At 38.0% G+C, this 14,285-nt stretch overlaps 1 protein-coding gene across 3 annotated transcripts in view; it reads right to left on the bottom strand.

The window, feature by feature from the left end:
- Positions 1-3,545: 3,545 nt before the first annotated feature.
- The window catches only part of arntl1a (aryl hydrocarbon receptor nuclear translocator-like 1a), a 43,399-nt gene continuing 32,659 nt past the window's right edge, over positions 3,546-14,285 (bottom strand). For all 3 annotated transcript variants that reach the window (XM_041795216.1, XM_041795215.1, XM_041795217.1), the window contains 3 exons: positions 13,562-13,655; positions 9,612-9,705; positions 3,546-9,522 (listed from right to left, as the gene is read on the bottom strand). In XM_041795216.1, coding sequence (XP_041651150.1) covers positions 9,365-9,522; positions 9,612-9,705; positions 13,562-13,655 — 346 coding nt within the window. In that variant the 3' untranslated portion in view covers positions 3,546-9,364. The remainder of the gene's footprint in view (positions 9,523-9,611; positions 9,706-13,561; positions 13,656-14,285) is intronic.

Here is a 14,285-nt window from a genome sequence, read left to right as displayed (position 1 = left end):
ACAATAGAACATAACATATCAGATAACAAAGGAGGGGGTTGACTTGCTGCTCAGTGTGACTAAGGTGCTTCAATAGTAAACCAAAATTGGGTGCTCTTGGAAAATGGGGAAAAAACTATACAAAAAAGTTAGAAAACCAGGCACTCCAAACACAAAAAGGTGCAAATGAGGAAGAAAATACTAAAAAGCCTTTATTATAATGGCCACATCATTAAAAAGCCAACATGTTTCCACCAAACCGGTCTTCGTCAGGGCCAACAAACATTTGTGTTGTGGTCACAACTCTATGTAGACTATAGCCAGTGAAGGCAGTAACATGAATCAGAAAGAAGAGAAGCCAGGTGAGAGTCTTCACTAATCAGCTATTGGCCTCTCCCAATACCGGTGATGACCAATTAGAGGCAACTACAAACTCAGAGAAAAGACAAGGCAGGTGAGACCAGTTACAGAGTAATCAGCAACAAAAGAAGGCATAGAATGGACCTAAATAATAATGATAATAATAAAGAATAATACTAATCACAAACAAGCCAAATACAATAACTCAAACAAATAAACATCTAATATATAGGTCTTTGAAAAACAGGAAGGACACACTAAAATACAATACAAAAAACATAATAGGCCAAAAACCTCATTAAAACCAGGAAGAGTCTCACATACAGGTATGATTTTCTACTGGAAATCACTGCGTGGGCTCAGGAACACTCCCAAAAATCATTTTCTGTCACCACAGTTTGCCATAACTTTCATAAATGCAAATTAAAGCTGTATCATGCAAAGAAGAAGCCATATTTGAACATGATCTAGAAACACTGACATCTTCCCTGGGCAAAATCTCAGACAAAATAGACAACTGTTCTGTGGTCAGATTATTCAAAACATGAAACTCTTTTTGGAAACCACAGAAACCGTGCCCTGCTACAAAAGAGAAGAGGGACCATCTGGCTTTTTATCAGTGCACAGTTCAAAAGCCTGCATTTCTGATGGTATGGAGTTGCAGTAGTGCCTGAGGCGTGAGCAGCTTTCACATCAATGCTGAAAAGTACGTAGAGGTTTTAGAGCAAAATATGCATCCAGACATCTCTTTCAGGAAAAGCCTTGCATATTTCAGCAAGAAAATGCTAAACCAAATACTACATCACAACAGCAAAGCTTTGCAGTAGAAGAGTCTGGGTACTGAACTGGCCTGCCTACAGTCCAGACCTTTGACCAATAGAAAACATTTAGAGCATCATAAAAACGAAAAATCCAGTAAGTCCCAGGACTGCTGAGCAGCTATAATCCTATATCAGACAAGAATGGAGCAGCATTCCTCTCCCAAAACTCTAGCAACTGGTCTCCTCACTTCCCAGATGTTTACACACTGTTGTTGAAAAAAGAGGGAATTTGACACAATGGTGAACATGGCCTTGTCCCTACTTTTTTGAGATTTGTTGCTGCCATCACATTCAAAATGAGCTAATTTTTTTCAACATCTGATATATTGCTTATGTTCTATTGTGAATAAGCTATGGGTTTATGAGATTTGTAAATCAATCTTTTTTCACATTTTACACAGCGCCCCAGCTTTTTTGAAATTGGGGTTGATTATAAAAGTAGTACTAATTGTTTCCTCGTGCGCAGATGTAACTTGCCTGCTTCGGGATGACTGTGACTTATCTCAGATGTTTTAGGGATCTTTATATGCAGTAGGTGAAGTGGGCTAGCAAAGCATAGTTACAGCATAGGAACTTGGTGCAGTGACTCAGCTTTGGCTCTGAAACCAAACATAGATACACTGCATCCAGGCTGCTGCTGCACTGCCCACATAGATGGTTTGTCATTACACCAAGATAGGAATTACAAGTCTCAGCAGGTTCTTTGTGGAATAATCCTGTTGCCATGATGCAGTAACACAGACCAAAGTCCCTGTAGATTTTTTAAAAGCCTTTTAAAGTCTTGATTTGGATGTGAAAATGTAAGGTCTTTTTTTGTTTTTCACTTCTACCAAGGGAACTTATTCTACATCGCACGTTGACTGGGACCTATATGAATATTTTAATCAAAACTTAACGCTCTAGTTAATATTAAATGATTTTCTATTATCCTTTTGTTTTGAAATTTCTTGTTCAGATGACAATTCACAGTATTACAGCATCATTTATAGCAGTGTTCCACACACACTTTCACAAACCTCCAATGGAAGTGAGAAGAATAAGATGTGGAAAAATCTCAGTTAAAGGAAATTTTGCATGAGGAAGAAAATGACAGGGAATCAATTACAAGTCATAGAACTTATTTGACTCCAAGGACGGCTTGTTACATGAAACGTGTGCACAGATGGACCCTTGGGTACCTTCATGCAGATACACAGGGATGGGGGGGGGGTAAAAAGTTTTTGTTTTAACTACTATTCCATACTCTCTGTCACTCCTGAATGACACAGCCTCATTAAAACTGGATGAATAAAATCTTACCACTGACAGGCATCACTGCTGCCAAAACTATGCTTGCAGTACGCTGGGAGCCCCCACGTACACTCATAATAGATCCATTTTTAGAACATTTAATATTATTAATATGAAAGAAAAGAATATTACAGAGAATAGTTAGGAGAAAACTACATTTATGACGTTATTAATAAGACATTCAAGAAACCTTTAGATCCTGGAGTTAAGGAGTCAAAGCATATGAAAGTGTAAAATCCAGAAGGCCCTGATGCTCCACAGTGTAAACTGTTAATTTTTCTTTGTGTGGGTCCTAAAAGAGGTCTTTAGAAGCCCTTAATTGATTTCAAAGTCTGCAGCAACCCTTATGAACACATGCTGTAAGGAGTCCTGTTATTTGCACTTCAAACAGGATCATAAAAAAGTAAGAGACAAAAACTGTGATGTCGGCTTTACCAAAAATACAGGACTAAAACATGACCTTCTTGGGATCTTACTCTGAAACTAGCACTGGAGCTTTCTGATGGCTTGGCAGCAGATGAAAGGAATGTTCAATAGCTTGAGATGACCCGACTCTCGAAAGGAATGGAGATTGGAAATTAAAAATTCATGAGCTGCTTCCACAGTGACTATGATTATTTAATGCACAAGTTCAAAGTATAAGCTCACGCTTTAAATAACTTTTGGCCCGCAAAATCAAACCATGAATAAGCTAACAGGGTTTCTGGGACTCTCAATATCAAGTAGCATTTCCTACAGAAATCTTGTTGTCTTCTTCCTCGAGGCTTCCTTGTAGCCCATTTTTTCCTGTGATGTAAACATGCATTGTGAAGCAAAGTTTAGTACTCTCTGACCTCAAATTCAGCTGCCTGGGTAACAAAAAGACCAGTGAAAGCTGTGTAAACATTTCCCACAGCCTTTATCAGTGTGCTGTCCCTTCCAGCAGCTGGATGGCAACATAATTTAAAAATACCATCTGGCTGCTCTGATTGGCTGAGAACAGATCAGGTGTAAGCCGGATTCATGAATGAAGCCTTTGGCCCTCTAGGGAAATGATTCCATAAAGCAGACTTTTGCAACTTGCTAAAAAGAAACACAATGTATTAGCACACTATATTGACAGAAACAAATAATTTTATTTTAAAAATATTTCACTGCTGATACATACAATACACTCATCATACTCATATATATTTGCATAAAGTATACTCTTAACATGATAATATTTAAAGATTTGATACATTATTGTCAGGTGGAGAGGGGTATATCAACAGAGGGGACACCTTATTGTAGTGTGTAGCGTAAAAACATTGAAACAGAAAACCACTAGAACAGATATAGAGGAGACCTCGCCAGCTGCTGCCTGTTTGGAGGAGGACATGAGGGGTACAGAGCATGATCCTGGCTAGAGTTCTCATGTCAACATTCCTGGTTCAATCCAACTGTGTACACTCACAGAGCTGTATACTCAGATGGGCAACACAGAACACAGCTACTCTTCAACCTGCAACATTTTGCATCACAAATTTGATAGAGTGATTCCTGTGTATGCAGTTTGTTCCCTAAAAGTATCATAGCACACACAGTTCATTAAGATAAGCAGCATTTTTTCATACATATAAATCCATGGCAAACTTTGAAGAGCTTGGACATCGAACAAAACTCAGTGATTCTCTGAATGCTCCGGATATTTCAATCATGATAAGAAAAGATGGTGGATTTACATCATTGCTATTTGAACAGCTGGTACCCAAATAGAAGTTTATAAGTAATTATACACTCTGACACCCTGAAATTATGACATTTGAGAGATGCTGCACACTGGAAACTGAAGCTTGACTGGAAATGCTATCACTGTATTTTGATGAGACACATCAGTGTTAGCGTTTTAAATCCACCCTTGTCCTTGCAAAACAAATGCTGACAAAGGGATGGCTGTTGAAGAGTGAGGACTACTCTGTCATTGCATGTCTATGAACATAACAAAACCAAGAATTAGGCCATTTCAACCCATTGAGAATATCCTCACTTTAAATATAGAACCACCAGGAGAAACAGCAGTTTAGAGTATTAGGGGTTTTTCCCTCACTATTTCCTTTTTATGAATAAAAATAAGATCTTTTACTTTAATGCTTCCAATGATTTCTAAAATTCTATTCAGGTGGTTCAACCGGTCTCTTAAGACAGCCAGAAGAATCAGAACATCTATGAGAGTCAACATACCATAGAATGACACTGTATTTAGGCAGTAGGGTTGGACATGCAGCCCTGCCTGATTCTTTCCTTTTTGACAGTATGCTGACAGTATTTTTCAGCATTATGCTGTATAATTATGCTAAAATAACATCACTTGCCTTTTAAAATGTTTTACTTAATATTCTGCTATCATTGCGGGTCATCTGCATGTGCAAAGGCTCATTATAGATGAGGTATCACAACCATCCCCTATGAGTGCAGGAGTACAGGATCATATAAGCAGCAAAAATCTGCAGAAAAGATTCATTTTTAACAGGAGACATCCCACCTCAAGCTGTGTATTTACAGGGGGCTGTGCTAGAGCAGTGGTTGCAACCCAGGAGCAGTTTCCAGTGTCATTTCCAGTGGGTCATTATGACTAATGCATGGAAAACAGAAGTCTAAGTCCATGGTGTCTAGAAACCCATAACATATACTCACATATATATTTTTATTTAATATTATTTTGTCACAGCAACTGATAAATCTTGGTTGTTTTCTCGAGATCCTGAGTTACTTTTTTTGTTATCTTGGAATAAAAAAGCTGGTTTTCTCATAATAATGAGTTCACTTCTGTAGAACTCTTGAAAAACAACCTAAATTAACAATATTATGAGGAACAGTAAAATTAAAAGGTCCAAATTGCAACTTTGTTATTTAAAGCGGATTGGTTGAAAAATGTTATGGGAGGTAGTGGGTGCAGGCGTAAGACCCGTTGAGAACCACTGTGCTAGTGGATGTCTAATTTTAAAAGAAGAAGAAAAAAAAAGCTCAGCTAATTTACTTGGGTGGCTGTAAAAATACCTGGGTGGCCCATCCAAGCATTCTCTATGTGTGGGAAACACTGAGTGTTGTTCAACATCTTTGTTGATTTTTTTTAAAGATCTTTTTTTTCTTCTTACTTGGCATAAAAAATTGCCTGTACCATCTCACTTTTACATATTAAAAGTATTAAGAAGCATAAGTCAGAAGATCTTCTAAGGTTGCCAAATGAAATACTCTGGGTGGGCTTTTTGAAATTAAATGTGAAGTCTGACTAACATTTAATTATCACTTTCTTTTTCTATATCTCTAGACAATTTATAAACATGTCAAATATATTGAGAATAATGCTTGTCCAATAACCTATGAAATGCAAACAAACATTTTTTTATTAACTGTTAGTTTTCCCTCCATACAGACAGGCAGCATGACTCTTCCCAGCAACAAAAGGTCTGAAAGCTGCTGAGAAGTGGCGAGATCAAGAGGTTGTGTTGAGGATATTCATCGTCATGGAGGAAAAACGGACACTGAAATAAAGAATTCCATTCAGCGCTCCTGACCGTCCCTCCTTACCCTGTTCACTGTCACAGGACATGATAAAAGAATGGCAATTGGTTCTGAGTATTAAGTCCTACTCTGCTGGATCACTGTCGCCTTTATCTGTTCTATACTCGTCCCCTACTTTAAAGCCCTCACTGCTAACAAAGTAGTTTGCTGACAGGTGTAGTCATGGTACATTTGTTTGTCAAGTATGATAGATACCAGATTCATGTATAACTGGGTTTAAAAAAACTGTAAATCTGTCTTTTTTTGCGGCAGAATTTACCTCAGAGGTACTTTCTTTTCATAAACTTCTCAATACCTCGGCAAAACAAGTTTGATTGGCTTTTTCCAGGACAAAGCCCAGGTACTCAAATGTTAGGTCCATTTTCAGATCAAAGGCAAAAACAAACAAAAACAAAACTTTCAAAGGGCATAAACTGCTCTAGAGTCAGCCCTCCATCAGCATGAATGGAGTTTATGGACCAACAGTCTGACTGCATCCTAAGTGCTTTATAAGGGTAGGTGTTAAGGAAAGAGGAGCAGGTGGAGACCCTGTGACCCGGATCACCAGGTTTTTGTTTTAGCAGGCTGATGCTAATTTACCTGCCAGCTGTGTTAACCTGTAGACAGCCCTGTGTGAGGAGCAGCCCTCTGTATTGGCAGTGAGGAACTTGATTTGTCTTTGTTTGCAGTTATACTGCTATCTGTAGAGACTGGAACACATCTGCAGAGAGACATCAAGCGCAGCTTTACAGCCACAAGCACACACCTGGACACTGAGCTGCTGCTGCTCCCACCTGATTCAATTAGCCTCCTTTTCTCCATTCAGCTCCCATTGCAACAGTCCTCAGAGTTTCTTCCACCTCTTTGTTTTAACACAGCGACACGCTCAGTAATACTACTTTAAGGGCTTGTAATTTTGCAGCAAAACTAAAACAAACTCATGAACACAGAAGTAGAGGTCTTCAAAGTTCAACACAGTATCCTGTCCATAAACTGATAATGGAACAAATGTTCATCAGTGTATTTGTTTTGGAATGGTGCTGGGTGTGCTGCCTTAAGTAGATCTGAGGGGTCTTGCTTTCAGATATTATCACAAAGATTTATGGAAAAATATTTTTTTGTTGTTTTAAGACAAAGTGGGCTACAAGGACCATTTATCGTCCTTTTTCATCTATCTCTCGGGCTGCAGCATGTCTAAGCATGCGTTGGATGAGGTCGATAGCAATATCCACCTTTTGAGGTAATAACCTTGCACGATAAATTCAACTTTAATTACATCCACAATTACTCCATTTTAAGATGTTTCTGCAGGAAACATCTTTTACCTTTGTGATTATGTCTTCCTGCTTCACTTTACCAAACTAGTATGTCAATCAATATTTACTTGTGCAGCACCAATTCAAGACCAAAGTTATCTCAAGACACTTTCCATTTTTTAAACATGGCTATTAAATCATCAGGCATATCGGTGACAAAACCAACAGGCTATTGGTTCCATCTGAAGGCAGCATATCACTGCACTTTGACCAGTAGTTTATTTCCTGTCCCATTCTACATACATAGACAGTATGTGCAGCATAAATTTATACTAGGTACATTATTATAAAAGGAACACATTTTTATGATGGGATATTTGGTCTATCACTGAACAATTCACAAAGTTACTTTGGCTTAAAAAAATGAATAATGGGCCACTGATTTAGCAGTTCCATTGAGTCCTGTGAAGAAGCTATCATCCTCTGAGAGGGCGGACAGGCTTCAAATCAGATTTGGGGCTTCTCTCCCCCATGTTGTTCCCTGTTCTCTTTCTTTTCAATTTCCTACACTACGCATTGTCCTCTCAACATAAAGGCAAAAGGACAAAATGATTCTTTGTGAAATTTAAATGCATTTTCTGACTGGCTAAAATTGTGATTTTATTATCACCATTATTTCTATGTACACACCATTCTTTTTAAAGAAAACTGATGTAAAACCTTTTCTCATATTGACAGAAACCCATAAAGTAATTTAAATTCTGATTTGTAGTTTCTTACCTAATTGTTTTATGTGGTTTTGGTGCCGTTTCTACATCCATAACTGTTAGAATTTTTCATTGCTGGAAAATATTTAAAAAGTTTTTTTTTTTTTGTATATATACATTTCATGTTTTGGATACACTTAATTTAAATACTTATCAATCATAAATGACAAATTTAAAAGCCTTCTTTCATTATTTATGTAGCCTAGAACTGGAATACAGCTGAACTCTTGCAGAACTGTCTACAACTTTGAAAGACCTCTGCTCAGTGGTTCTTATGAGTTTCTGACTGCAACACTGAGAGCATTATGGGTACATTTTATCAAACGCTTTGGGCATCATACCTTACAGAATGTAATCCAGGTGATTTTAGGCAGAAGTCAAGTTTTAAGCTGTGTATCAAACTTATGAAAAACACTATCTTCTATTCTTCTGTTAAAACATTTTCTGAAAATGAGCTTAAGAGAAAGTTGGAGAAAAAATTGTTACCGCTTGTGTTAGCCGAGGAAACAGCAGCTAGGTGGCTTTTACACAAAAGATTTTGTCATTATTTAAATAAACTTAAGTACACATGTCTGTGGAAATTTGTGACTTAGGAATAAAGAACCTGTCAGAATCTTACAGGTGAATCTGTAATGATATCTGCTTTTGTTCTTTTCCCATGTTGAATATCAGCTGGGTAGGGAGAGTGCACCACGACCATGTTTGTACGGCACCAACATCCTACGATGAGACTTGAACATTAAGTTTGAGACGTTGAGCGGTTTGCAGCTGGAGGCTGAAATCAAGTGCTCCCCACCCAACACCACTCTGCTCCACATCGACCTTTAAGCACTGTTTGTGAACATCTCAGGAGTCCTGTGTTGTAAGTGGGCTGGCTGCTGACCTGGCAATAAACCCAGGCCCAGAGCCACTGTTAGACAGAGCTCACTCCCTCAGCAGGCACATTAGCACCACAATCCTTGAATTTGCTCTACTAATGTTGAGTGTACTGGTTGGTCGCCGTGGCAATGTTGAGGAGCATTTCATCTGCATGCAACTGACACTGCAAAAAATATCACTTTGAATTAAGTTTTGTTGTTGGCATAACTGAAATCAGGGTCACTTATCCACCCACAGGGAATGATGAATCAATGAGTACGGGTGGATCTCTAACTTCCCCTCCATTTGTGGTGTTCTTTAACAAAAATTCTGCAGGATCAACAGCTGTTTGATTTAATAGCTTATTTGTTGAAACAGACATTTTTTGCAGTGTAGTCGTGTGCAAAAAGCAAGAAACATGGCAGCCAGAATTCAACCTGACTGAAATCTGTCCATCAGTGGCTCTGGTTATCAGAGGTAATCATCCTCTGCTTCTTCCCTTCCAGCTTCCTCACAAAGGCCAGGGCAGGTCGCTGAAGTCCACGGGGCCACCCAGGCCAGCATCCGCCTCCAGCAGGGACATGATGACTGCCATGGCTGCCTCATCATTGCTGGGGCTGCTGGAACCGGGCTCGTCCATGATGTCTATGCTCAGGTGGGAGTTGTCACCTGGACAGAGAAACAAAGACGACAATGTTTATAAAGAAAAAAACAAAAAACATGCAAACTCAAAAGTATGTTAAGTGTGTCAGACTCACTCATGATGGACTGGTTGGAGTAGGGGTAGCCGACAGAATCAGGTCCAGGAATGATCCCCGTGCTGGGCAGCTCAGGTGTCCCACCATTCTGAATCTATAGAGGTGACACACATAAACACATCTCAGTTTACTGTGAATAAAGATCAGTTTCAACTAGGGCTGAACAAGTTTCCATTCAGTCCTGTGATATCTTTGTGTTTGTTCACAGAGAAGAGACACTGAGGCACACAGGAAGAACAAGTCAGAGCTGGATGAAGCACATATGAGGTATGAATATTAAATAATGAGACTGAGCTTATGAGGATAAAACCACATGTTCACAGTCACACCCAGTATTACATATTATAGGCTGGGTATTCCGATAATTTTATGACAATTGATGCCTTAAGCTCACTGCTAGCTGCTGACTGAAGTGCATATGTTTATGCTAAGGTGTCAGAAAAAGATTAGCTTAAAAGTTGAGATAAGTATTTCTGAAACTTTTGGTGAAAATGAACAAAACAGGAGATGAATCTTTCATGCATTAACTGAGGTTTATGGGGAACACTGCATGTCATGTTCACATATATTTGAATGCCACCAAAGATTTTGAGAAGGCAGGGGGATGTCCAAGACGATGAATGTTCTGGGGGCCCATGCACATCAAAACTTCTGAAAACATTCAACAACTTAAACAAATTGTTTAAAATGATGGACGACTCAGTATAAGAATGATAGCAGAAATGTCTCCATTGATAAAAAGACAGTTCAGCTAATTTTGCTGGAAAATTTGAACATGGCAAAAGTGTGTGCCAAGGTTGTCCCACAAACTTCTGACTGATTACATGCGATTAAACTTTAATTTTCTAATATGATCCTGAGACAAAACAGCAGTCAATGCATTGGAAAACACCATCGTCACCAAGGATGAAGAAAGTATGACAAAGAAAGTCCAATTTCAAGGCCATGTTAATTGTTTTCTTTGACATTAAGAGTATTATGTTGGAGGAGTAGGTTCCAGAAGGGTAAACAATTAATCAACACTATAACAAATACGTTCTTGAAATACTGCAAGAAAAAGTCCAAAGAAACCACAATTGTGGAAAAATGGTTTCATTCTTCATCAAGACAACACTCTAGCTTAAACTGCGCTCTCAGTAAAGCGTTCCTGTCCCAAAAACAAATCACAGTGCTTGATCACCCTCCCTAGTCACCTAATCTAGCACCGTATGACATTGTCCTTTTTCTAAGATCTAATCTGTGCTCAAAGAAACACATTTTGAGTCTGTGTCAGAAGTTAAGAAAAGAGCAACAGAGGTTCTGAGATAACTGCCCGAAGAAGACCTACTGTACTGCTCTGATCAATGGAAGACCTGAATGCCGTATGGTGTTGATGTAAAAGGGGAGGATAGCGAAGGAGAAAGAATGTTTAGGTTCCTTAAATTGTATTACAACATTAGTCTTTTCTTATTAACAGCCATGCCTCATACACTTTGTTTCAAGTTTGAATCAGGGCTGGGTGACCAAAAATCATATCTCAATCTCTTTTACCGAAATGAAAATAAAACAAACTACATCTCAATATTCTTTCACAGTGAATGAAGTCAGTTTCTAAGTCAAACCCAAATGGGCCAAAGGCAAAATGTTAAAACATCCAACAAAAGTGACATTATAATAAACTGCACATAGTGAAAACATCTATATATTAAATAAAAAACAAAGCAGAGTGATAATTCCACATTTATTTTAGATTAAACAAATTTTAAAAAGTATCCTGTGCTTCACTTTAATGGGCATTTGGCCTGGCATCTTTTTCTAAACAAACACGAACATAAACGATAATGACAAGAACGATATCGTCTGTCCTTGACGTTTTTTTCTTTTTTAAATTGATATATCTTTGGAAAATATTGATATATTGTCTTGCTTAAATCAGCAATCTTTTCTTCATGTCTTGGTCAGTTTCAGATTGCTCTCAGGTACAAAAAAAACCACTGCAGATAAATCAGGTCAGAGAATTATTAAACTAATAAAGAGCCATTTAAAATGAAATATATCAAACAGAACATTTGCATTTCAAGGAAAAAATACTGTGAATTTTAAAAACTCTTTGGGGTGACAGGGTGTGGTATTCATATCATTGTGACTTCCTGGAGTTAAAGCTGGTTGCCAGGAAACCTCACTGTGACAATAAAGACTAGGCAGTCACTATTGCAGGTCATAAAAATAGACTGGCACCAAGCCCTTGGTAAAGCCAAACAAGTCACTTTCTGTTGACAGCGTTAAAACAGATGAGCTGAACAAGTCACAACTTGTTAAGTGATCTGGTTGGTTCATTTTATTGCCTTTGAACAGAACCAAACAAGTTCTACTCTTGAGCGTTCTGTCCTTATGCTATGCAGGATGGTGTGTAATATTTTTGTGGTGGATGTTCTCATGTAACTTCAAGCAATTCAGCAAATACATATCTGAAAACATAACCTTTCATTTTGATGATGGATTTCTGACCTGATTAGTGGGAGACAAGCAGATTCAGCTCAAACTGAAGATCAGATAATGTCAAACAACTCAAAGATAAAGACTGATAAGTAGAACGTGACAGAGGCATCAAAAAGTCTGATAAATACTGAAAGGCTGAATATAAAAACTGACACGTCAAGTCTGTACAGTACATCAAATACTAAAGGAAAACAAATGATTCATTTTGTTCACCTTTCAAAACTATAAACTTGCAGCAAAATCAAATAACATTAGTGCTGATTTAGAGAAAGGACTCTTATCATATTTTTTCTACACTTTAACATATTCACCTTAAGATGTAGGTGAATTAATTTTGTGGCCTATTTTATCAATACAGACCATAAACATCAGCATTTTAAAATAGAGATTGTTCTACAAAGAATTTAAGAAATTCTTTTAGGTTTTGGATTTCACATCCCTCTACAGGGGGGTTATTTAAATTAATTTTTAAAGCCTGATTAAATCTCCATCTGAAGAGAGCTCCTTGGTGGTCAGAAGCAAATGTACTCTGCACCTCTTGTTGGTGGCAGTTGTGGGTTTGGATTGGTCCTCACAGACTTGCACTGAACACAAACCCCATGGGCATAAATTCGGTGAAATCCACACGTTTTGATTGAGCCAAAGACTGTTGGTCTATTCTGATGAAGGGATCTCACCACTCACCAGCTCACCAGCAGTCGATTGCTTAACCCAGCGCTATTGTGGAAACGCACAGTAAACGGACTAAAGATGAGGTCCATAGAGCCACCTCTATTTAGGACAATTCTCCTTTTAGAAACTGCAATGTCCCACACATTCAATGATAGACAGCTCATCATATTATGCCTATGCTGGCTATGAAGTTCACTGGAACAAATGAAGGTAAGGTTTTATTAAGTAAAATAGTGACAAACAAAATGCTGTCATCTAGATGTCTTTTTTTTTGTAAGTCTGTTACAGGTCTGCAAAGATTGTTTACATTAAGTGTCATTATGTAACATGACCATACGTATATGCCTCAGAGGACCGTATACTCTTTAAGTCAACAAAATTGTCAGTGGAGTAGGCCTCAGATATCAAAACAACCCAGCTGATGGGCCACTACTCAACATTTTTTTTTAGTTCAAAAGTTTAGAAGTCATGAACTGGGACATTGAGGGAAATATATTCTATAAAAAGGCATGGAAAATCTAGACACTACAACAGTTTCATGTAACGTGCCAGTAACATAAATTAAACATTTCATAATAAATAGTTAATATTTTCAAGAAAATTATCTGGAATGCCAGTGCAGTTGAAGTGTTTCTGCCTTCTCAGTCATCCAAATGGGACAAATAACTTGCTGTCAAAAACTCCAGAGAGGTTTCTGATTGCATTCACATTAAATAGGTGGATTTCTAATTGCAGTCAGGTATAAAGATGATAGTGACCTAAAGTCTTTGAAAAACATTTTCTGCATGTGCCTGTCTTACCTTTTTGCCCCCTGGGGAGCAGGTATCAGGTGGAGGAGTGCTGGTGATGTTCAAGGGGCTTGAGCCACAGCTGGATGGAGAGGAGCCTCGAATCCTGACAGACAGAGACAAATACAATCACACCAAAATACACATTTCCTGATATTGTCATTACAAAGCAGCCTAAACTGAATTCTGTAGTTTGACTCAAACCTTGAAAAAAGCTGCAAAAAACATGATGCAAGCTATTATTGTTTGCTTTAGCTCTTGTAAAGGAATGAACCGGCATTGTCATGACATAGATTTGTAGTGTAAACTTTTGGTATAATTTTAGCACTGCAGCAGCAGTCTGAGTCAACATTAGTCTGGAGGATTGACAACCTGAACAAGGGGCCCACGATCAGAACACACTGTCCTATTTTACACGGTGAGGAACTTCCTCATTCTCATGTTTTTCTTTTGTAAATGGTAACTAATGACTGAAGACAAAGAGAGTTAATAGCTGCAAAACACGGAAAGTTAGGTAAAGTTCCTCTGTTATCTCAATTATGAGAATTTGCATTTAAACTAGGCCACATGCCTTTCTTGTGCTTGTCACATAAAATAGGTTAAATTTTGATTTACAGTAAGAAGATATATATATTGTCCTCATTAAAATCAAAGGTACAATAGCTTAATTTTGAGAAATATTATCCAAATGAAATCATTTATCTCACTTCTCCTTTGTAAAGATTTGGATAAAGAT

This window comes from Cheilinus undulatus, linkage group 9, assembly GCF_018320785.1.
Source record: "Cheilinus undulatus linkage group 9, ASM1832078v1, whole genome shotgun sequence".
Classification (NCBI taxonomy): Eukaryota; Metazoa; Chordata; class Actinopteri; order Labriformes; family Labridae; genus Cheilinus; species Cheilinus undulatus.
Note: the sequence above shows the minus strand (reverse complement) of the source record. Positions and strands in the feature narration are given on the sequence as shown.